This window comes from Equus quagga, chromosome 4, assembly GCF_021613505.1.
Source record: "Equus quagga isolate Etosha38 chromosome 4, UCLA_HA_Equagga_1.0, whole genome shotgun sequence".
Classification (NCBI taxonomy): domain Eukaryota; kingdom Metazoa; phylum Chordata; class Mammalia; order Perissodactyla; family Equidae; genus Equus; species Equus quagga.
Window position 1 is genome coordinate 120,907,190 of NC_060270.1, and position 24,569 is coordinate 120,931,758.

At 34.6% G+C, this 24,569-nt stretch overlaps 1 protein-coding gene across 1 annotated transcript in view; it reads right to left on the bottom strand.

Annotated features, from left to right (window-relative positions):
- Nucleotides 1-414: 414 nt before the first annotated feature.
- The window catches only part of NCKAP1 (NCK associated protein 1), an 82,281-nt gene continuing 58,126 nt past the window's right edge, over nucleotides 415-24,569 (bottom strand). The window contains exons 23-30 of the mRNA XM_046658449.1: nucleotides 15,444-15,537; nucleotides 10,254-10,336; nucleotides 9,735-9,815; nucleotides 6,129-6,222; nucleotides 4,235-4,351; nucleotides 3,522-3,631; nucleotides 2,321-2,410; nucleotides 415-1,339 (exon numbers count right to left, since the gene is read on the bottom strand). Coding sequence (XP_046514405.1) covers nucleotides 1,223-1,339; nucleotides 2,321-2,410; nucleotides 3,522-3,631; nucleotides 4,235-4,351; nucleotides 6,129-6,222; nucleotides 9,735-9,815; nucleotides 10,254-10,336; nucleotides 15,444-15,537 — 786 coding nt within the window. The 3' untranslated portion in view covers nucleotides 415-1,222. The remainder of the gene's footprint in view (nucleotides 1,340-2,320; nucleotides 2,411-3,521; nucleotides 3,632-4,234; nucleotides 4,352-6,128; nucleotides 6,223-9,734; nucleotides 9,816-10,253; nucleotides 10,337-15,443; nucleotides 15,538-24,569) is intronic.

A 24,569-nucleotide genomic window follows, 5' to 3' on the forward strand; every position in this document is an offset into this window, starting at 1 on the left:
CGTGCCAACCACCAAGCAACAGGCCCTTTATATCTTTTCCATTAATTATTGACTGATGTAATAATTCTTAAGAACATTTTCACTAGTTCCACAATCAATTTTTTCCCATTCTTTCAAGTATTTATTTGATCACAGATACAATTAGCAAGCTGATGGCACAAAAGTTTCCTTTTAGTTCATAATTTTTATAAAAAAAGTTATATAATTTTATTTTCTAATTTTAATATTTTTTCCACTGCAGTGTTTTTCAAAACTTTTAAGCAACTCTTGTAATAGATGACCTGGTATCGAATGCTATACTGGGACATTCCTAAACTAAGCTAAAGTTTATTTTAAACTAAGTTTAAATGAAAGTTTTCATAGATTGAATAAATTTCTGAAGATCCCAAATTAAAGAAATCATTCAAAAAGTGATACAGTCTAGTGTTTATTTTATGTTATGGCAGGTACACTTGAATTCCAAAAATTTAAAACATATAAAAAGTGGTTAGGGACTAACATTTGTATCAACAGCTGATAAATGTCTAAGATTGTTTATTATACAGCAGGGTACAATGGTAGTGCTAATGCCAACAGGGCACCATGGAAGTTAGTCTAAAAATTACCACTAGGCTTTATACAAGCAACAACATATGCTGCTGTTTTAGAATTTCAGGACACAGTCTGCTTCTAACGCTAAGCAGTCCTTCAACATTTTTAATGTTATACAGTGTTTTAGTATTTAGTTTGGCAAATGTTTCAAAATAAAGTAGAAATGTATTCATAACATCACAGAAATGCACATCCAGTTTTGTTTTCAATAAGAACCATAGGTACAGATCAGAACTCTTCCCTATATGAAATAATTTACACACAGATGAATGCTATAATATCACTATCTAAAATAATCACTAAATACAATTCTTTTTCAGAAATAAACAAGCAAAGTTTTTTTTTCATTATCAAATATCAAAAACATAGAGATAATGTATGTTTTTCAAACAAATGATATCCCAAAATTATAGGAATAATTTCAGTGAACTCAGTGAATGTGCAACGTAAATCAACCAAGTATACTGTAGTACAACTGTATTAAGAAACCAATGATCAGAAAATACAACCATATGAAAGAAATTTATAATCCACAAAACTGTTTTTCAGGCCTTAAGGTAAAATAGTTCCACAGTTTACAGGAAAAACTGAGGCAACAAAAATGCGTGCTTGTCTTCAATAAGCAGATATTTTAAGCAGAAGATGTAACACTTTGCTTGTAGACAGCATGGTATGCATTTCTCAGCAAGACATAAGGAAAACAAGATTCCAAAAGATCCATTGTCAGGAATGGGGATTCCTGCACAATCTGAAAAATTCCAAAAATGCATCAGAATTCAAGTTACTTATTATAGGAAGATATACTGACAACTGGTAAACCATAATTTTATGTTACTCTTATTGGAAACAGACACAAATTATTTTCCTTTTACTTTAAAACCTGAAATGTAAATGTGCCAGAGTGTATGCTATCAAAATGTTTACAGTACTACTTTTCAATTAAATCAATTAATCAAGAGGAACATACTGAGCACTTTCATTGCCCTCAACAACATACTAGACATAGAATACAAACATATTTAAAATGTGGTCCGTATCATCAAGTCTAACCGGGCACTCAAGACTAAGCTAGAAAGTCAAATCAAACATAAGACCAACTATAATTAAGTAGAAAGCTATAAATACTAGAGGAGTTCAAAAGGGAAGAAATGTTAACGTAGGCCAGAGTAATCAGGAAAGTCTATCTGGAAAAAAGACTTGAGGTATGGAGCATGCTGAATCATTAGGATAGACATGGATCTCCACAGGTAAAGGAAACTATTCTAAGTGAGGGAGAGTCACACGGTAGAAACAAGTATGGCTGGTCTATGGACAGTGAAGAGAAGGAACTGACTGGGTATAAAGACTTGTAGGAAATTATATTACATGGGCAGAACGGAGTCAGAAAACAGAAAACTCGTAAAACTGGAAGAGTTAAAATTGATACACGAGAAAAGTATAAGGCCCAAGTGTTTCCCAACAGGGTAAAAAACCATCCATAAAAGAATACCCTATAGGTAATTCTAATCTTTTATTTTGTTATTTTCTGATATGATTATCATACGGTAAAATACAAGTAATGTCAGTCTTCTCAGTAATTTTTAGAAAGTGGGTGGCTTGGAGAGAGTGAACACAAGGGATCAAAAAAATACTTCAGCTCTTGTTATTTAATCACTAAAATGCCAAGAAAAGACTACTAGGAATGACTGGAACTTTTTTTCTTGTTAATAAAAATTAAGATGAAACTTACCATATCTAGCAGTAAATAAACAGATTCTCTATTTCTTGTTGTTGTTTTGTCTGTCTCCTGGCCAATTTTCAGTAGACTGGAGGATGCAAGCTTAAAAGTATACATACATTTTAAATAAGTTTTTTTAATGCAATGTTCACCAGTAGTTTATTTTCATTATGCTTCAACTTGCAACACATTGCAATCATTCAGCAGCTATATATAAGATAATGAGCAATTAAATAACAAATAAGACGAGCTTAGATTCTTTATATTCAGGCAATAATTTAGAGTTATTAAAGTATGAGTAGACACAAAGATAATAAATCAAATCAAGTAATCAAATGTTCCTGTTGGTCTTCAAAACTGTTTTTTTTTTCAGAATAAGTCTTTTTTTAAAAAACAATTTAAATGATTTTTTCTCTTTCCAATATCTGTATTAACTATATTTCTTAGTACTCAAATAAGAAGAAAATTTCACATTGAGTTTGAATTAATGGAAACACTGTGAGATTAGGACATTAAGTCTTGAATGAAGGAAATAAAGGAAATGGAAAGAAAAATTTTAAATCTTAATACTGTTTTCTTTGAAATAGAGGTTATTTTCTCTTCAAGTCCGTACTATATTTGCTTTAAAAATTAAAACAAAAATTTTTTAAAAAGCTAACAGGATTTCTAACTTGAAAAGAAGCAAATATTCTAGTGTTCATCTTTCCTTTAAGTAAACTATGGAAAAGGCACCCTGATAAAGGAAAAGAAGAACACTGCTTACACAGAAACTAAGAGCCGTGCTTCGTGAAGCTAGTCAGCACGACCACCCTCTTCTGGTAGTGATTAGTATTCTTATTTTGAGCTTGTCATCATTAACAGTCTTTCTCCAAATAAATGGAAATAAGTAAAATACATCCTTTTGGAGGGAACATTCTCTCTCTGCTTCAATTTCCCTTTGTTATGTTTTTTCATTTTTCAAATCCTAGGCAAAACTCTAAGGCAGCCCAAACATTAGCTTAGCAAAAAGCCACATTGCAGAGCTCTAGAAACAAGAGATTTCTAAGTTGGAAAAAATGCTACGCTAACTGCTCCTTGATTTTAATGTCCTGCCTTCACCTGTTTCTCCTTCCAGAAAAAATAAATTAAGAGAATTTACTCTGTACATCTCACAGTTATGATTTTTAATTTTCTTTATAAAATGTCATGAGTTTTGCTCTTCGATTATACGTACCGCCAGAAATTCTTTAAGACGGTCTTCAATGCTTCCTTTGTGGATTGTAAACAAAGCGGCAGCAATCTGGTTGATGGCTTTGGCCAAGCAATGTATGTTGTTGCAGTGCCCTGAGAAAGTGCAAACAGAGTTTGCGGTTTCTGTGTGACCCCAAAATGTCAAATAATACACAGAAGGCAAATCTTTAACCACTTTACAATCTGCATAGACAGTAGCATGATTAAAACAGAGTGAGGGCATGACCTGCTTGCCTTGCTTTCCTTTCACTTTCAGGAGGACTAGTGCTTTTAAAAAAAAGGGTAGCCAAAAGAGCACCAAATGATTATGCCTGTGTTAGATATGTAAATTTTCAAAAACCCTTAAAAGAAACCATACATCAGTTTTACATTGCCTTGGGAACGTAAAAAAAAGTACTTAGCTGCTTTCCAAACATTTTCTCATTCAGTCCTTAAAATAATCCTAAGAGTTGAATATTCCCTTACCATCCCCTGCCACACACAAGTTCAGGCACCCACAGGCTCACACATACACATTTCACATATCAGGAAACTAGCGCCCGGAAAAAGAAAAATCAACCTTTCAAGTTTATACAGCTAGTAAGTGGCAGAACTTAACCCATTTTATTATAAAAGAACATCAATTACTTGAAAAGTGTCTACTATCTCAAAACTCATGACTTTTCCATTGCCAAAACAATTTTAAACCACGATTACCTTCTATAGCAGGGCTATATTGAGACATCACATTACTGGCCAGTGTTGGCAAAGAAACTGCCACAAAGACCATGAGGAGGCAGGCAATTTTATACTCTTCTTCTGGACTTATGTTTTCTAAGGGAGAAAAATTAAAAATAAAACCAAGGTATTTCTTCAAGATTGGTTAAGAGTTCATAATCTAAACCAGAAAAAGCAAATTTTAATTTCTATATCAAGTATTTTACTGAGCCTCTACAGAACTGATGACAATTCTGTTATAAGAAATACAGAATAAACAGAAATAATATACATTATTATTGGCTATTATCAACTACTTAGGCATAGTTCAAGGACCTCTATGAAATAATAAGGAAAATTTTAAGATTATAGGACAAAAAATATGATTAGGATAACTAGAATCCTAAAATTTCCTAAGTGAAAACTCATGATAAATTATTTTACAAGAAAATTCTATTTACTACTTTAGAAGATTTATCTCAAAATTACTCTGCAAAATCATAAAAAAATGCTTAAATTTTTTTTCTACAATAGATAGGAATGTGATTAGAAATTTACTATTTAAAAGATATAAATGGGGGAAGTGGACTGGATTTCCACCCTCTTCATTTTAGAAGACAGAAAGAACCAGTCATAAGTGAAAATAATTAGCATTGCCCTAAGGCTTTTAAGAGAGAACCTCTTCTAAAAGATTCACTGTAATATGTACTAAAATTGTCGGTTTTCTAGGCACTTGACTGATTTGGTATCTGGGAACCTCCAGTTACCCTACTATTTACCACCACATGTAACTACGAATTAAACATAAGAGCCAGAGTATCTTTAAAAAATTTGGTTGATTATGAAAAATACAGCTGTAGCAAATTAAGTATTAGTACTAATTATCCATATGACTATAATTAACACACTGTATGAATGACCAAAACAAAGCACTGTTAAATAAAAAAAGAACTGATGAACCCAGTCAAACACCAGGCTACATGCAAGAGGGTAGGAGAGGATAATTTAGTACCAGAAACAGATGAAATGTTGTTTACTTTGTAAACAAATCTAGAAATGTCTAGAGCATTCTGGGTACATTTCAAAGGGCTGGCCTTAAAACCTTTTAAATGTTTACTGTTATATAATAACGCACAGACCCTCCATGACAAGCAGCTCTAGTCCAATTAAAACAGGACACTGCTCTAGATATCAATTTTGCCATCTCCTGGACCATCTCCATCAGCATACAAATGCTGTTACTTCCCCATCTGAAAAAAATCCTTCCCTAGATTTCACTCCTGCCTCCAGCTGCTATAACTTTATTTCTCTGCTCTCCTTTACAGTAAAACTCTTTGAGAGAGTTGTTTTATACTTATTGTCTCAAATTCCTCTTCTTGTATTCTCTCTTAGGCCCTCTCTAATCAGCCTTTTGCCCCTAAAACTCCACTGACACTGCTCTTGTTAGCACCACCCTTTAATTCTACATAGCTGATCATTCCCTTCCTACTCTCCTGGAAGGTACTCTTTCCTTGTTTTTCTTCTCCTTCACGGGTCCTTTCTTCTCACTTTCTTTTTTTGGCAGTTCCTCCTCTTCTCCCTGAGTCTTAACGTTGACAGTGTCCCAGGGCCCAGACCCCGAACATCCTCACTTCTGCATCTACACTAAATAGCCTTAATAATCTCATCCAGTCTCACGGCTTAAATATCTAATTTGTGTGATGACTATGCTACAACATTAGCTCCAGAAAACAAGGATCTTTGTCTTTTCTGCATTGATACATACCAGCTACCAAAAAAAAAAAGGTTTGCTATAAAGCAGGCATTTAAGTAAACAGATAAGTATCACACCTATAAACACTGCCCTGGTAATTTTAACTACTAACACTACTCCGTATTTACTAGCACGTGTCACCTGATTTTTGTGAAGAGAGAGCTACCACCAAGGCAGGATCAATCTCACAAGGTAACCCAGCAGCTGAGGACAACTCATACACGTTCATTGCAACCTGATAAAAAATAAGAATTACAGATTAAGAATTATTCTAACAAATTTCTGAGAAATCTCACTTTAGTAAGAAAAGATATACCATTTAAATTAGAATCTGCCTACAAGAACACTACAGAATTTCGGAAGCCGCTGAAGCAGGAACTACAGCACCACTGACCTACACTGAAGAGCTGATCTAGTACTCTGCGACGTGCTGCTGCTTGTAACTTCCTACCATTAGGCCAAACAAAACTTGTCTACTATTCTGTGGTAAATTCGAACAGAATCATTCTAGAGTGATTATTTTTTCTTGGAAGCATGGATATAAAATATCAAGCCAAAAGAGATGAATAAAACTCAATCAAAATTACTGAACTAATGTTTATGTCCATACTTGTTTAAAGAAAAATTATAGTGGTTCAATGCCTATCATGTATCTATAAATATGGTAAATAACTTACTATAATAGACTTTTTAAGGGGTACTGATTTAAAATCTGATAAAGGAATTCTTAACAAAGTAATTTTTTTTGGATACACATATGGATTTCAAGTATTTAAGATATTCTGACTGCTCAAACCTCATTTAAAAATCACCTACATAATTGGTTACTTCTCATATTACACAAACAAAAACTCAGGATAAAATATGAAGTAAAACTGTGTATCTTAAATGGAATGCCATGGATTAAGTTTTAGATAATTTGTGATGCATTACTCACTCCACACACAAAAATTTACTCAAAATGGATCAGAGACCTAAACATAAGAGCTAAAACTATAAAATTCTTAGAAGAAAATACAGGCATAAGTCTTTATGACTTTGGGTTAGGCAATGATTTTTTAGAAATGGCACCAAAAGCAGAGGCAGAAGAAAAAACAGATAAATTGGATTTTATCAAAATTAAAACTTTTGTGCTTCAGAGGACACTATGAAGAAAATGAAAATACAACCCACAGAATGAGAGAAAAGATTTGCAAATCATGTATCTGTTAACGCACTTGTATCTAGAATATATAAAGAACTCTTACATCTCAAAATTAAAAAGACAAACAAGTCAACTGAAAAATGAGCAAAGGATGTGAACATTTCTCCAAAGAAGATATACAAATAGCCAATTAAGAACACGTGAACAGATGTTCAACATAATTTGTCATCAAGAAAATGCAAAACAAAACAATGAGATGCCATTACACACACACTAGAGTGGCTATAATTAAGAAGAGAGATAACAACAACTATTGATGAGGATGTAGAGAAATGGAAACACACTGCTGGTGGGAATGCAAAATGACATAGCCACTTTGAAAACAATTTGGCAGTTTCTCAAAAGGCTAAACATCAAGTTTCCATGTGACACAGCAATTCCACTCCCGCGATATACCCAAGAGAAACGAAAGCATATGTCCACACAAAAACTTGTACATGGATACTCACAGTAGTAGTACTTGTAAGAGCCAAAAAGTGAAAACAACCTAAATGTCCATCAACTGATGAACGGATAAATAAAATGTGGTATATAGCATACAAGGGAACATTATTCAGCAATAAAAAAATGAAGTACTGATACTTGCTACAACACGAATAAACCTACAAACACTGGGCTCAGTGAAAGAAGCCAGTGTCAGAAGACTACATATTGTATAATTCATATGAAGTGTCAAGAATAGGCAAACCTATAAAGATAGAAAGTAGCTAGTGGTTTCCTAGGGCTGGGGACTGGGAAGAAATAATAATTGCTAATGGGTACAAGGTTGCTTTCTGGGTGATGAAAATGTTCTAAAATTGCGGTGACGGTTATATAACTGTGTGACTATACTAAGATCCACTGAATTGTATACTTAAAATAAGTAAATTTTATGGTAGGTGAATTATATTTCAATAAAACTATTAAAAATTATGTTTGGCTTTTTAAAAAATAATAAGTTCTGTTGAAAGTTTGCCGGAAACTAAATACAATTATCAGGTGCTAAGAGAATTGAATTTTTGCTAGAATATTAATTAGCATTCTCAGAATCTGCACACTAGTATCTTTTCAGGGACTGATTTGTCTTTAAAATTTTCTTAACTTCTTTTTCCTACAGTGTTTCCCTTAAGAAATAATTTTGTGCTATTCACACAGTTTTCAATCATAGGACAATCTTTGACCTCAAATGTTTATTCTATGCAAAGCACTGTGGGAGAAACAAAAATAAAGCAAAAAAGGTCTTGGTCTTCAACATATTTACAAACTAGTAGAAATTTAAGTGGAAAAATTAAACTATAATACAAGGCAGAATGTGCTTAACTCTACAATGGTTAAACAAAGAGTTCTCTGACAAGACAAAGAAAAAAGAAATTCTTTATCACTTGGGGATCAAGACATCTTTCTTAGAAGATAGCAACTGAATCAGGCCTTAAAAGACAAGTATGATTTCAAAAGAGAGAAACAGAGAAGGGTGGGATTTTCAGGCAGAATAAATTAGAGGACAAAACAGATAGATGTAGGAATGCACACAGAAAGATCTAGTTATCTCACAGGGTACATATGAAGACAGGAGTAGAGTAAGAAAAGGAAGAGAGCAGAAGGATGGAACAAGCGATGGAAGATAAGCCTCAAAAAGCTAGAGTGGCATCAATCTGAGGAGAGACTTGAGTGTCATACAAAAGAGTTTAGACATAACTTTTTCCAGTCAGTGCTTTCCAAAATATGCAAAACAGAAAATAATCTTTCCAAGAAACATTGAAAGGTTAGAAAACATAGATATGAGCCCTGATATGTCACTTACTAGAGGTGTAACCACTGGTAAATCATTGCTGGGATTAGATCAGTGGTGGGATTTCATGATCAATAAATTTTCAAAACAAACAAAAACTATGCACTCACATAAGACTACCAACCTTCTATCTTACATTTATTAATTAAAAACAGGATATTAAAAAATTTAACAATTATAGCCCACAATTAACATCCTTCTATGACTTTTTTTTTCCTGAGGAAGATTCACCCTGAGCTAACATCTGTGCCAGTCTTTGTCTGTTTCATATGTGCGTTGCCACCACAGCACGGCCACCAACAAGCAGTGTAGGTCTGTGCCGGGGATCCGAACCCAGGCCACTAAAGAGCAGCACACTGAGCTTAACCACTAGGCCACGGGCCCAGCCCCCTGTAGTGACTTTTTAACATCAATTTTTAAAAACTGATTGAATTGAGCTTTATTTAAAATAAAACAACTCTCACTTCACTGACTTATCTTTCTCACTCTGCTTATGACCATTTATAAACAGCTATCAGTTTAAGGAAAAAAAAGATCAACATCAACTCATTTTACATTGCTACAGGTGATCAAGGAAGACTGACTTTCAAAACGTCTACATAATATTTTAGTGCTGAGCTCCCAAAGATGCATTTTCAATGGCAAGCATGCTAAGTGATCACTCTAAAGTAGAAACTTTACCCTAGTACAGGATTTATTAAATCTTACCTCATATGTAACTAACTTAAGTATTTCATTTTAGAAACCGTAAAATCCAAATAGAAGTTTTTTTTACCTTCATATCAGTTTCCCTTGGAATGTGATCCTTGAAATCTTCAATTGAACTTACAAGAAAAGGAATGTGATAGGACAAGACCTGACAGGACAACAAATAAGAATGCAGAATTATTTTTAAATGGCAACCTCTAAATTTATGAAATATTACCATTTGATTAGTTTTGGTTTTCATAAAAGTTACTTTATCTATTTTCATGTGATTTTCTAAAGGACTAAGATACATAGAAATGGAATGTATTCGATACCAAACCGAGTATAGTCAAAATGGAGAGTATTTTCATAAAGAGAAAAGTTGAAAAAGTAGGACAATATCCAGGCAAGTTATACCCTGTGCATTTCAATATAAAACAAAATGAGTTTAAATAACTATAACTTCTATATACTGTATTTTATAAAACTATGAAAATTTGAATTTTAATTATGTTACTGCCAGGCAAAATTTAGAGTAACTTTTAATTTCTGGGAAATGGAAAGGGATTATTTAGATAAAATATATGTACTTATAATGGTTTCTTACGTCTCTAAGTGCTTCTTGTGCCAATGATCGGAAGGATAAAATTACACCAATTATTGTCATCCTCTTCAAGACACTGTCAACAGCTAAATTTAAAGCAAGGGGAGGAGAAGAGAAGAAAAGAGTGTGAACTAGAGTCTTTCTTAACCTTGGAGAAAACTCTTAGTCATAAAACTCCCATGATAAAAGGCACAATTAATAGCAATTTGATTACAACAAATGACTAAAGAGGCAAAAGTACTGAAAGCTGATATTAAAATTAAGGAAATTATAGTTTACTTCAAATGAAGTACACTTTAAAATAGTTTAGATGGTTTAGCAGAATCTTGAAACAATCGTAAGTAGCCACCGGTATAATCCTGTCTCAGAAATGGTAGAGGTAGGAAGAAGGTGAGAGACAAGGGGAGAAAAAGGAAGAAAATGATCAGAGTGGATATGAGTTAAATCTTCAAATGGACCCAGAACGTCCATTCTAAATTGGAGATGCTACATTCTTAAGTTACTGAGCTGTGGAGATCCAGAAACAAAAAATGACCTTTGAGATCACAAGCAGTTTTGCAAGACTAGGCAGCTGAACACTATGAATGGATTTGATCACTTCATTGTGGTTAGAGAGCATTTTTCTGAAAATTATTACTATATATTTAATATTAAAAAACTTGGCTAACAAAATCAAAGGCAATTAGGATTGGAAGGATCAATACTTTCATATTTTAAAAAGCCAACAAACATTTATTGAATTACGCTCCATATACAAGGCACTGTACTATGTAATAATACAAATATACAAATATATAAATACAAATATAAAAATACAAAAAATACAAATATATAATACAAATATAAACAGAACAATAATCTAGACCTTCAGTAACAGTCTAAATGGACTGTCAAGAAAACTAAGAAAATAAGATCCCATTTACATGAGAGAAAAAGATATATATATACACACATATGTGTATACATACATTTATATACACATACATATAATTGTATGTACATACATATAATTTGCATACAGATGACAAAGTGACAGAAAGATGCATAGAAAACTCTTAACTGTAGTTAGCTCTGAGGAGTAGAAATGGAGAGAATTATTTTGTTTTGACTTTCTACCTCCTGTATGGTTTGTTTAAACCTTTACCATAAGTGTCTTTTATTAAAACAAAAAAACAGGCAAAGTATAAGCCAAAATGCGATGAGAATTAAAATAGCAGTGTTAACAAAATGATGTTAGGCACAACTATGTTATAAATTCCACATGAGCAGGAACCAGTCTTATTAATCTTTTTATCTATCTCTAGCACTCAGCAGAGTACCTGAGACCCAGAAGATCAGATGTTCAATAAGATGATTATTTGAGAAATGAGGGGGAAGCCAGAAGTTTGGATTTTTACGTGAAATTTCCCATTTAAAAAATAACGACCAAATTTTTTCTTTTTTAATTTAATGTACCATAGGGAGAAACAAAGTATGTCTTTGGGCCAAATGTGACCCACCAACTAGCACTCTAATCTGCAAGATCCAGCTATTGGATGTGGATTGTGATAAGAGGAAGTATCAGGAAGGATATCCAGGTTTTCTTGTGTGAGTCACTGGGTGGATGGCAAGGGACGTAATGAAATGGTCAATTACCAAAGACTATCAGGCTTTATCTCCCCAACCCACTTGCACCTCCCATGAGGGGAAGATCCTTCCCATTCCAGAGACGTTGTGAAGTATCTATGAGTCATATAGCTGAAGATGTCTAACCATGTTTCTTAAACTTTAGTGCAAATCAAGAGTCACCTGCTAGGCCCCAGCAATCTGATTTAGTAGGTCTGGGGACCTAACAATTTACATCCTTAACAAGCTCCTAAGTGGTGCTGTTGCTTGTTGCTTCTGGTCCCTGGACCACACTTTGAGCAGCTCTGGTCAAACTAGCACTTGGTATTAAACAACTGGAGCTCAATAGAGAGAGTCAAGGCTGGGGATGAAAATTTAAGACACAGTGATAAATAAGACTGGATAAATTTTCCCAATAGGATTGTAGAACAATGACTAAAAAAGGTAGAGATAAAAGTACTGGCAAATGAAGAGAATAAAGTTTCAATAAAAAGGAGAATAAAAGAGATAAACACTACAGAGCAAGTAGAATAAGAATGCGGAAAGAGGGGCAGATTTTGCAAATGAGTAGTCACTAATGACCTGTTCAGAAAAGCGTCAAGAAAGTAGCCATACTACACTGTACTTAGGGAAGATGAAACAGCGAATACAATTGAGTCAAAAAGTTTAGCAATATGAAGAGTGGTAGGATGAGTAAGTGGCAGGTTTAAGAATAGACTTAAGAAGTGTTACTTCACAAGCAGACCAGGCTTCCAGGGAGCAGGAGACTTTTCTAGGATCAGGGAAATTGCTTAGGATGTTCAACGTAACAAAAAGTCAAGGGTATGACAGCACAAAGGAGAATGCAATTAAAATCAGTAATCACATTTTATAGTCCAGAATAAAATAAGTAAGCAAGTAAAGCCAGGAAGAGGCTGATTAGAAAACTGGAGAGACATCAAAGTTTCAATGAGCTAGAACAAAAAGTTTAATAGGAGTGAAGGAGTAGGAGGGCTGGAAGACACAACTGTGGTCTGAGAGTGAAGCTCCAGATTCAAGATTTTACTAGTACAACCGTTTCGGGATAATAACATCCAAAGCAGTGCTAAAGTAAAGGTCTCTGGAGGCAACAGTAGGTTTGTAGATGGTGGTGAGGTCAGGGCAAAAGTGAGTGGAGCAAGTTTTAAAAAGTAAGAATTTGTACATGAAAACCAGAAAATAAAGGTCTGGAATAAGAGAGCCAGTAAAGTGATGAACCTAGCCCCAAGAAACGTAGTGTCAAAGACTAGAAAGTAAGGAGTAGGGACATTATTAAATTTGCTCAAGTCACACAGTGAGAAAGTCCTAAAACTGATAATTCCAGATTGCTCCCCAATCCAGAGCTACTTCTGATAAATTATATCGCTTTTTCTTTTTAAGAGTATTTAAAAGAATGTGCTTGTTGACTATGAAAATCAACTGCTATAAAAGTACATCAACTTCTGGATAAGGGGTGAAGGAAGCATAAAGGTAGGGATCTGAGACTAAAGAGAGTATTTTGAAAAACAAGTCAACTGGAAGAGTATCTTTCTCTATTCCCCTAAATGAGCCACTCTCAAGCCGATCTTTTCTTTTTCCAAATCACAAAAAAGATCTAATAAATTCTATTTTAAGACAAATTCGATATATATGGCACATTAAGACTCAACAATTTAGCTTTTGATTTTGGTCAATTCTACAAGTCATGAATCACCACTACTACACACAAAATTCAAGTAAACGGTTGCGGCTGGCCCAATGGCATATCAGTTAAGTTCTTGCACTCTGCTTCAGTGGCCCAGGGTTCGATAGTTTGGATCCCGGGTGCCTACACGTCACTTATCAAGCCATGCTGTGGCATGCATCCCACATATAAAACAGAGGAAGATGGGCATGGATGTTAACTCAGGGCCAGTCTTCCTCAGCAAAAAGGGGAGGATTGGCAGCAGATGTTAGCTCAGGGCTAATCTTCCTCAAAAAAAAACAAAAAAATTCAAGCAAACAGAATCTAGATAAAGGATTATGGATTTTAGTTTGAAAACTTGAAAGTTCTGCTTAGAATTTTAACAAATTCCATTTTGTTTCAATTCCACAAACAGGTGAGTTAAAGTAACAGTAAAAAGGCATTGAAAATTGCAGTGGATTAGTAGCCTCTAACCAGATAATACAGTGAAAACATTGTTTATTAGTAGGACGTTAAATAGGGTTAAGGTTAGTTGGGTGGTGAAATAAGTATTAAAAAATAAGAGAAACATGAAAAAAACAAAAACAATAAGAATAAAGAGAAAAAGACTGGAAAATATAAGTATACAGTAAAACAATGAACAAAAGAAATCCGGTAGAGATTTAAAAAATAATGTCCTACCAAGTATTTATTTACACTCCTCCTCCCTATAAAGCTACTAAGTCAGTCTTGTCTTTCCCATTTTTTTAATTTCGTATTTTAAAGTACCATACAGTAAACTTCACCTTTTTTATCCCTTTGGTGTATAGCTCTAGCAAAAGATTTTAACATGTGTAGATTTGTGTTACCACCATCACCACTACAAACAGTTTCACTACCCCTAAAGAACTCCCCCGTTGCTTTCCCTTTATAGTTCTGGCAATCACTGATTTGTTCAAGGCAACCTGTTGTGTAATTTAATTTATATTCATTTTTATTAAGTTTGTACTTTTTTTAAGTAGGACAAGACAGCCTAATAAATTGATCCTCTAAATCATTTTATAGTTTTATAAAACATGTTATAGCTGCAAAACATTTAAAAGAAAAATATCAAAGGGGAAGAATGTAAAATACATGCATGGCTTTAATCTTGTTCAGGACTATTTTTTATTTGGGAAGATAAACTCTTCCTCTGGTTGTCTCAAATACAAAGACTATTTTATTTGGGATTTCACTATTTTTTTTTTTTTTAAGATTTTATTTTTCCTTTTTCTCCCCAAAGCCCCCCAGTACATAGTTGTGTATTTTTAGTTGTGGGTCCTTCCAGTTGTGCCATGTGGGATGCCGCCTCAGCGTGGCCTGATGAGCAGTGCCATGTCCGTGCCCAGGATTCGAACCGGAGAAACCCTGGGCTGCCGAAGCAGAGCGAGAGAACTTAACCACTCGGCCACAGGGCAGGCCCCGGGATTTCACTAATTTTTAATGTTGGGAAGGCTTTTAAATAAACAAGAAGTAATGGTTATGTGGATATATACATTTGTCAAAATCCATCACACTGTTCACTTAAATTTAAGTGAGCATTTTGTTGTATGTAAATTGTACTTCAATAAAGTTGATTTTTAGAAAGTTACACACATAAAAGTTAATTTTCCTTTAGTCTAAATTAATATAGATTTACTGTATTAAACGTAATAGGTTCATGAACTAACTGATAACATTCAACACATCATACTAAGAGTAGGGCAAAAAAAATTGTGAAGCACATAAAAATGGCTTGACTGCAAAAATTTTCTAGTTTTCTTCATAAGCTAAAGAGTACTTTTCATAATTTACTACTTACATTTATGTTTACAGATTTTGAGCACAAGCTAAACACTGAGTGTCAAGGTCTTTTTAATGCTTATAAAAAAGTATCATGAGTTACCCACATGATAATCTTTTAAAGAGCGCGGCCATCTGGTCTGGTTTGTCAAAGCTGGTCCTCATTTGTGTCAGTACATCAACATTCTCCACCACAAGTTTCTAAAAAAGAAAAAAGAAAAATCCTAGGTCAGGCATAGACCTCCTTGTGTTAACTATATAAGAGCATGCTTGGAAATTACAATCTGACAAGTAGGAAACACAATTTATGAAACCCAGATACTCTACGCTATGTATTTTTGTTGCTGTTTTAATAAAAGAATCTTAAAATTATTTACGTAGGATTGTTTTCCTTCAGTTTTCAAATTCAAGAAGGGAGGAGTTCAGGAAAAAGCAATAAAGATAAGCAGTAGGATAAAGGATTATCTTATGCTTGGATACAGAACAGCCTCAATAATAAAAAGCAGACACTGAAGTAGACATAGAGAGCAATAAATTCCAACCAAAACAAAAAGAACTTGCTAAAGTTAAAGTTGGTCAAAGACAGCCTAGAGTTCATCACGGGACATATGCAATCAGAGGGAGGATAACATGTCGGGGTATGGGACCACGTCATGGAGATTATAATAGGGCAATGTCTCCCAGCACAAATTATAAAATGGAAGTGTCCACTATCTACTTTCTCTTTCAGGGACCATTGAGAAAAGGGAAGAGAAAGAAAGAATATACATAAGGGAAGGGAGTGAAGGACAGGTACTCAAAGAAAAGTATAACTCATTAAAGAAGTTTTTCTTAAAAGGAGCACTGGAAAAGTAATTTTGCTTAAAAATTATAACTAAAATGAACAGAATTAACTTGATTCTGGCAGAGATAATGGATATATGTATTTGGAAAGCCTGGATTTTTCAATTCAGTGGGTCTGGGTGCAAAGATATAGCAAGCATATTGTTCAAGTGCCACAGCAGTTTTGTTACAAGCCAAAAAGGCTGATGACAAATGACTAAGGGGAGCATGCAAAACACTACACAGAAAATCTATAAAAATAATTTTTCCTGTACCAGGATGAACTTTGTTTAGATTACTTGATATCATTTCAGATCATTTCTCTTTATGCTCCCAATCAGCTGTTCAACTCCCATTTTTATGTTTTACTCAACTTCTACAGTCACTGATTAGACTGCCTGCTCTCTTTGGGGCCAATTCGATACTCATCCCATCCTAGAACTTGATTCAATCAATACACACTCAAACTATATGTCCAACTTTGACAGTACCCATGCACCTTAAACATAATATCACATCAGTGCATCAAAGACATCACTGAATTTTAAATGCACCATTATCTTAGGTACCATTAAGAAAAAAACCTCTACCAATTAAAGTGACACAATGTTTTTCTGATATGTGACGATAAGACACATGCAATTTCAGAAATATTAATATAGGATCAGTGTGTTTTAGAACAAATAAATTATTGTTAGCGCAGTTGAATTGATTCCAACTCCTAGCAACCCTGTGCACAGCAGAGCAGAACCCTGCCTGGTCTTTCTGTGTCATCCTCTCACCTTCAGGTACTATATCAGACAATGCTGCGCTGCTACTCATAGGGTTTTCATGGCCAGTTTTTCTCAAGTGGGTGGCCAGGTCCTTCTTCCTAGTCTGTCTTATGTGGAAGCTCCGCTAAAACTTGTCCACTATGTGTGACCATGCTGGTATTTAAAATACCAGTGGCATAGCTTTCAGCATCACAGAAACATGCAGCCACTACAGTATGACGACCGACAAATGGGTTGTGTGATTCTCTAACTGAGAAACGAACCCAGGCCACAGCACTGAGAGTGCCAAATCTTAATCACTAGACCACCACTGATAAATTATAGTATATATTTAATAGTAAGGATACTACAATCATTTTTAAGATTCTACATTAGGCAATTTACAAGTAATCCCATTAATCTGATTCAAATGAGGGAGGTGATATTCTAATTTTACAACTGAGAAAACCAAGGCTCGAAGAAGTTGGATAACTTGGCCAAAGTTGCAGAGATATTAAACAATGGAATTTGGAATTTGAATTCAGATATGCCTGATTTAAAAATCCATGTTCTTAATCACTAAAGAGGTGGTTCCCAATCTTTAGTGTGCGTCAGAATGATCTGGAGGACTTCTTAATTAAAACACACATTCCTAGGTCCAGTCTCACAGGTTCTGATTTAGCAGGTCTGAGGTAAAACCAAAAACTGCACATTTTTAACAAGTTCCAAGGTAATGCTGCTGGTGATGTGGGGATCACACTTTAAGAACAATTACCCTAAAGTATCTGTTTGCCCATTATCCTTTAAAAGAAAAAAAGAAAAGTTAATGTCATCTCCTCTTGAAGGTAATGGTTTATATAATTTTTTTCCTTTTTTCCCCTCAATTGCATGCTGAAATAGAGCTCTCTATATATTTAAAGCCATTGATTAATATCACTGACAAATGAAGTGAAAGCTGGAAGTAATACTAGGAAGTACCAACTACATGGTTTAGAACAAACTGATACAAATTGAGTGAAACAAATCAAGGGTACTAAAAGAAGAACTGGTTAAAAAAAGTGTTAAAATTTTGCCACAATTCATATTTAAATTTGCTATTTCATTTGAAAAAAAATCTTCTAGGACTCTATGAAGTACCAGAAGAAGTGATCCATAAAATGCCAAAACAATGCTTTTGGCAGGATTGGAAGGAGAAATTGACTCAATGGGCACAACTTCAAATGAAACACACCAAGAATTTTAGTAGGCAATAAAACTGGTTGTTTTCTTCTCCAGAAAATAATAAACACATTTTACCATGAGTGTACAGGCATAGTGCTGACTGTCTGACACACAATTTATTCATAATCGTTAAATATAAAGATCATCTCCTATTTTATTGGAACACGAATTTATTCTTTGAAACAAAAAGATTCTCATCTAAAACAGGAACCAAAGACAATTAAGGTCATCTCTAAAATAAAAAGATGCAGCCATATAATATCTAGTTTTATGTCGGTTTAGATTAAACATTAAAAAAAATAGAGAAAAAGAAAAGATAAGATGTTAACAGGACAATCTTAAAAATATTATAATTCCCCCCAAAACATTTTACGATCTAATTTCAAAAAAGACTAAAATGCTATTACATCATCATGTTCTAATGTGGAGAACGTAAGTTACAATCTTTTCAGAGAGGTATACGGCAGTATCAGAAAAAATGTAAATGTTCATATCCTTCGATCCACTTTCAGAAATTTTTCCTATAGAAATGTTCAAACAAGCATGTAAACTATGTGGAAGTGATAGTTAAATGTAGAGAATTCTTCACATGTCTAAAACTCAGCTTCTTCCAGAAATCCACTGAAGTGAGAAGAAAAAGAATAAAAAGGCATAAACCTACAATAACAGAGGAAACAAGACCAAAGGAGAGAGAACAAATTCCTAGAAGATGGAAACTAGAACAAAGAAGTAGAGGTGAGAATTTTGATCATCAAGTTCTTGTTGTGGAGATACAAGCTAATGCACACCTCAGGACCCAAGCAGGGCTCAGAAATTGTAGGCAGTGGCACAGAAAGGAAGGCTTGAGGTTGAAAACAAGCGGGTTACCACATGTGTGTATGGGGGTTATTATGTACTCAATTTGTTCTCACTATCTTAAGAAGTAATGCAGCTAAAGAAGACACTAAATTCTAGGAACACCAGAAACAGGGTGCTCCTTGTTTGGTGGCAGGAGAGAGGCAGAATGACATTAAGAATCATGGCAGCCAGCCAGATGTATTAAACCTCCTACCTCCATCCTCCACTCATCTCCCACAGACTTCCACTCCCCAGCTAGAACTCATTGTGTTTGAAAAACTATTTGTAGCAATCATTTAAGACTAGGATGAAGATAAACTTTCTCCAGAGTGGATTTTTGTTAGCTTCGGGCGAGCACCTTGGGGCACTACTAACATAGGACCGCCTTAACCCAGGTTCAAGACTCGAGATTCCTTGCACAAAAAGAATAACACGGACAGGGCTGCAAGTCCTGGAGAGGGGTGAATCACTTGCAGTTCACTGTTACCCTGCAAAGGTAACCTTTTGGGCAGTCCATGTAAAAAGGGTGACGGTGACGAAGAATTTAAGCAGACTTCCCACTCCCACTTTGGGTACGCCTGGGGTTTTGAGTATAGACTCCCTCACCCGACAAGGCCACCAAAACTACAGTTTAATCTTACAAATGCTACTTCTGGATCAGCAAATGTCCTCAGGTCAAAAGTGCTTTCCAATGTCAGGCTTGTCTCCTAGTTCCCACATTCTCCTTATTTTAGCCTAGAAATACCGATCTTTTTTCTCTCCTCTTTAAAAGAAGACTCTTTCTCTCTCTCTCTCTCTCTCTCTAGTTTTTTAAGTTGCCTATAGGGGACAACTAGATAACCTAGCCTACCAATACTGGAAGCAAAAATCTACATTATTTTGTTTTTCCAATTTAATAAATTAGATTATCCTAAGGAAAGTAATTTTGTAGGACACTTAAAGATGCAAAACAATTAGAATCATCACTGAATGAGTACTTTTGGAGATTTATTTCAATGAAATAGAAAAGTATACAACACACTGAACTTGTCTATATGAAACATCATTATATTATGATCATAAGATTTCTTATAGAATTAAATACAAGAATACACATGGAATTATGTTTCAGTACACAGAGGCTGAGAATATAAAATCATGAGTAACACCTTCTCTAGTTCTTAAATAATACACAAGTAGTTGAATCCAGAGAAATCTGGATTACATCTTGGGATTGTTAAGAGGCATTTCCAAGAAAATCACTGTAAAGCACTGTGCAATTCCAGAAAACTGAATCCTTAGGACTAACTTTGTTTTGAAGAAACTTAAATGATAAAGACACAATGTTAGACAAGTAAAGCTTTCATATTTATGGTTGACCATATGAAGAAGCCTTTTGAAAGACATTTAATAAAATCAGGATTTACTACTTCAGAAGAAAGAAGTAAAAATAGTAAGCCCCTAAATACCAAAACATAATTGCATGATTTTCTAAAAGTCTTCCTACAACTAGCATTAAATCATTAATAAAATACGCAAGTTTTTAAAAAGGTAAAATGAAAAGTCAAGTGAGGAAAATCACATAGAAAATTACCAAAATGCTAAAATCAAAAGTTTTAGAGAAAAAAATGTTTTAGTATCCTAAACCATCTCAGTTTTGGAGCATATTACATTTAATGAGAAACTCAAGCTAATTCACACCCATAGAGCTCAGAGATAATGAACCGAAGCTCTTACACAAGTCTCTTTCGCCTAGGTTTTGGACTTAGGTTTACTATTATCAAATATTTGAAAAAGAATCCAGCCAAGAAACAACAATCTTGAGTCAGAAAATTCAATAGCATTAAAAAAGAAGTTAACATTATTTATACTATTAACACATCAACTTTAAATTTTAATAATAGCTGAGAAAGAAAATATAGTCACCCCAAGATATGAGAGAAATGTTAAAACACAAGCTCCTTCCATTTCTTTTCAAGAATCAGAGTATTTGATAACATTAATACTTAAGGAAACAGCTAAGACAGTTATGTTTATAAAAGGATTACTAAAAGACTGACAAAATCTGAACTCCAAGATCTGGAAATAATGGACACTAGCTAACAAGATCAATTTTTAAAAGAGCAATAAAGTGACACTTAGGTCATAAAAAATTGTACAAAATACATGATGTGGAGAGCCACGGTTCAAGGTCAATATATATAAAAAAAAATCGAAGAAAACGTATCTGATTGCAAGTTGATATGAAAATAATATGGTACAGCTACCAAAAGTGTTAATGCTACCTTAAACTGTATTAGTAAGTACAGTATCCAGAGTAGGTAAGTGGCCCTCACTAATCAGATCTCTAGCGAAAGTTTACTGTCAGTTCAAAGCACTATTCTCTAAGAATGACACTAACAAGACAGAATTTGTACTGAAGAGAGGGAGACCAAATATAAATGTATTTCACATGGGGATGACAATAATACACAACAAAAATTTTTAAATATGTGAAGAGTGATCTTGTCAAAGGCAGTCTCTGCCTCCTGATGTAAGAATGAGGCCCAATCAAAAATTCCTATTTAGATATTGACTCAACATAAGTAGAGATACACAGTAATTGATAAGACTGCTTCATTTTCAAAAAGACCAGATCATCAGCTATCACCTAGCATATGTGCCTGCATCAGATAAGGGTGCGTTAGATGACTGCTAAGATTCTTTTCTTTTCTGGAGACAGTATAGCATGGCATTAGTATCAGCTCTAGAGCTAGGCAGACTATACAGGTTCAAATTTTAGTTTTACCACTTACTAAGCATGTGAGTCTTGACAAATTAATCTTTCTTGGTCTTATTCTCCTAACTTGTAAAATAGGGACACTATCAGTTTTAAGGATTTAAAGTTAATAATATATGTGTAAAGAGCTTAGAAAAGTCCTGGAAAAAGTAAAGAGTCAAGAAAGCTAACTATTTTTATTTTTGCATCCAACAAATATTTACCAAGCACCTGCTACGTGTTGGATATTAACTTAGCACCGAGGCTTTAAGAGAGTTTATACAGTCATCCCTTGGTACCCACGGAGGATTGGTTCCAGGACCCCCCCAATCCATTCCAAAATCCCTGGATGCTCAAGTCCCTTATATAAAATGGCACAGTATTTGTACATAACCTATGCACATCCTCCCGTATACTTTAAATCATCTCTAGATTACTTATAACATCTAATACAATGTAAATGCTATGCAACTAGCTGTTACACTGTATTGTTCAGGGAATGAAGATAAGGGAAAAAAGTCTGTACATATTCAGTACAGATACAACCATTGTAGACCTTTCTATCTGCAGTTGGTTGAATCCACAGATGTGGATCCAGAGATACAGAGGGCCGACTGTAACTCAGTTTTTATTCTAGTGAGAGTGACATAAACAGATACGTGACATGAGAGGTCACAAGTAAGATACACACAAAGCTGGATAAAGAGAATAAAAAGAAATAATGTAGAAAGTGTGGTCAAGGAAGGATATTCTGATATGGTGACGTGAAAAATACACAAATTTTATGAAAAGACAAGCTAAGACAATATCTCATTGAAGAGTGTTTTGAGATGACGCAACAGCAAGAGGCCAACGAGGCTGGAAGAGTAAAGGAGGTGAGGAAAAGTGGAAGGCCAGATCCTACAGGGGTCTTGCAGTGCTGTTAAGGACATCAGATGCCTCTGAACTCTCATAGATACGATACAGAGAGATTCAAACAGGCTAATTTTATTACTACATCACAATACTCAATCCAACACGTTAAATGGCAAAGAAGCACTAAAAACACTAACAATTCCAGAAGTATCTACTAATTTAGTCTGAGATTAAAAATAGTTGCCAAACTAAAATTACTGGGCCATAATTCTTCTATTACCTCATACTGAAAGGAACACAAGAAAGTAAATTGGAGATGAGAAATTTGTTACCTGAGAACAGTAGGACAGAAAAGAGATCATGTATTTACAGGGAAATGTGTCTAATAAACAAAAATGATATTTCTTGTAAAGAACCAAAACTAGTATTGTAATGTTTATTTAAACTCACATAAAGTATAAAGTTTGTGTATTTAAAATCCACATTAGAAAGTCTAACAGTTGGTTTTTAAAAGAGAATGGTAGAGGAGGCTGGCCCCGTGGCCGAGTGGTTAAGTTCACGCACTCCACTGCAGGCGGCCCAGTGTTTCGTCAGTTCGAATCCTGGGCATGGACATGGCACTGCTCATCAAGGCATGCTGAGGTGGCGTCCCACATGCCACAACTAGAAGGACCCACAACTAAAATATACAACTACGTACCAGGGGGCTTTGGGGAGAAAAAGGAAAAAAATAAAATCTTATTAAAAAAAAAAACAAAAGAAAGAATGGTAGAACATTCTTTTAAAAAAGAATGAGAGGAGGGGTTGGCCCCATGTCCTGGTGGTTAAGTTTGGCGTGCTCTGCTTCAGTGGCGTGGGTTTGAATCTGGGACATGGACCTATATCACTCATCAGTCATGCTGTGGCGGGGACCCACATACAAAATAGAGGAAGACTGGTACAGATGTTAGCTCAGGGGGAATCTTCCTCAAGCAAAAAGAGGAAGATTGGGAGCCAGCTCCAGTGGCCTAGTGATTAAGTTCAGCACACTGTGCTTTGGTGGCCTGGGTTTGGTTCCCAGGCATGGACCTACATCACTCTGTTAGCAGCCATGCTATGCTGGTGGCCCACACACTAAAAAAATAGAGCAAGATTGGCATGGATGTTAGCTCAGGGCGAATCTTCCTCAGCAAGAAAAAAGAAAAGATCAAGAGGATAACGATATGATAAACACCAAAATAATATTTACTCAGTACTTACTGTGTCAGGCACTATACTGAGTACCCGGGTGTTTGATATGTAGTACTTCATATAACTCTCTCAAAGTAAAAGGCTGGTGAGTTTAAATTTCGTCCAAAGTCAAAGTTCATAAGTGAGAGTTGGGACTGAAATTCAGATAGCCTGACTTGAAAGCTTGAGTTCTTAACCACTGGATAATGTTGCTTCTCCTTTTAGTCACACTGACTCTTGCCATCTATTTTATTCACTCAGCAAAATATTATTAATCTTATAGGAATTAACTTATCCAATAAATTTGGTCAATTTTCAGAAAATCAGATTACCACATATAGACGTCTATATGCTACATTTGAAATGGAGGCTACTTATCAGTGCTACAGACCATTTTCTTAAGAAATTAAAAATGCAAGGCACAAAAAACCACCAAAAAACTTTCACAAACAAAAAGGCATATTTTCTATTCTGCTCATAAGTTCAAGTTTTAGTGGCCCAAATTCCAATTCTTTCAAAAACTAGATACCTATTATATCCACAGGCTTATTCAATATAAATCACCTTGGCACGGGGATATTTCTAAAAGGCCTTCAAAAAAAGTTATTTAAAATGTTGTTGCTTCAGTTCTTTTATGTCTTTATTAAAACTCTAAGCATTCTAAAAACATTTTTCATTCAGCTTAAAAAGGGCATAAGACAATTTAAAAGATTGCATAATAGTAAGAAAAAACAGTAAGCGTAACAATGTTTGTATTTTAATCTGTGGAGAGTAATACATTCAAACTACAAATTTAAACA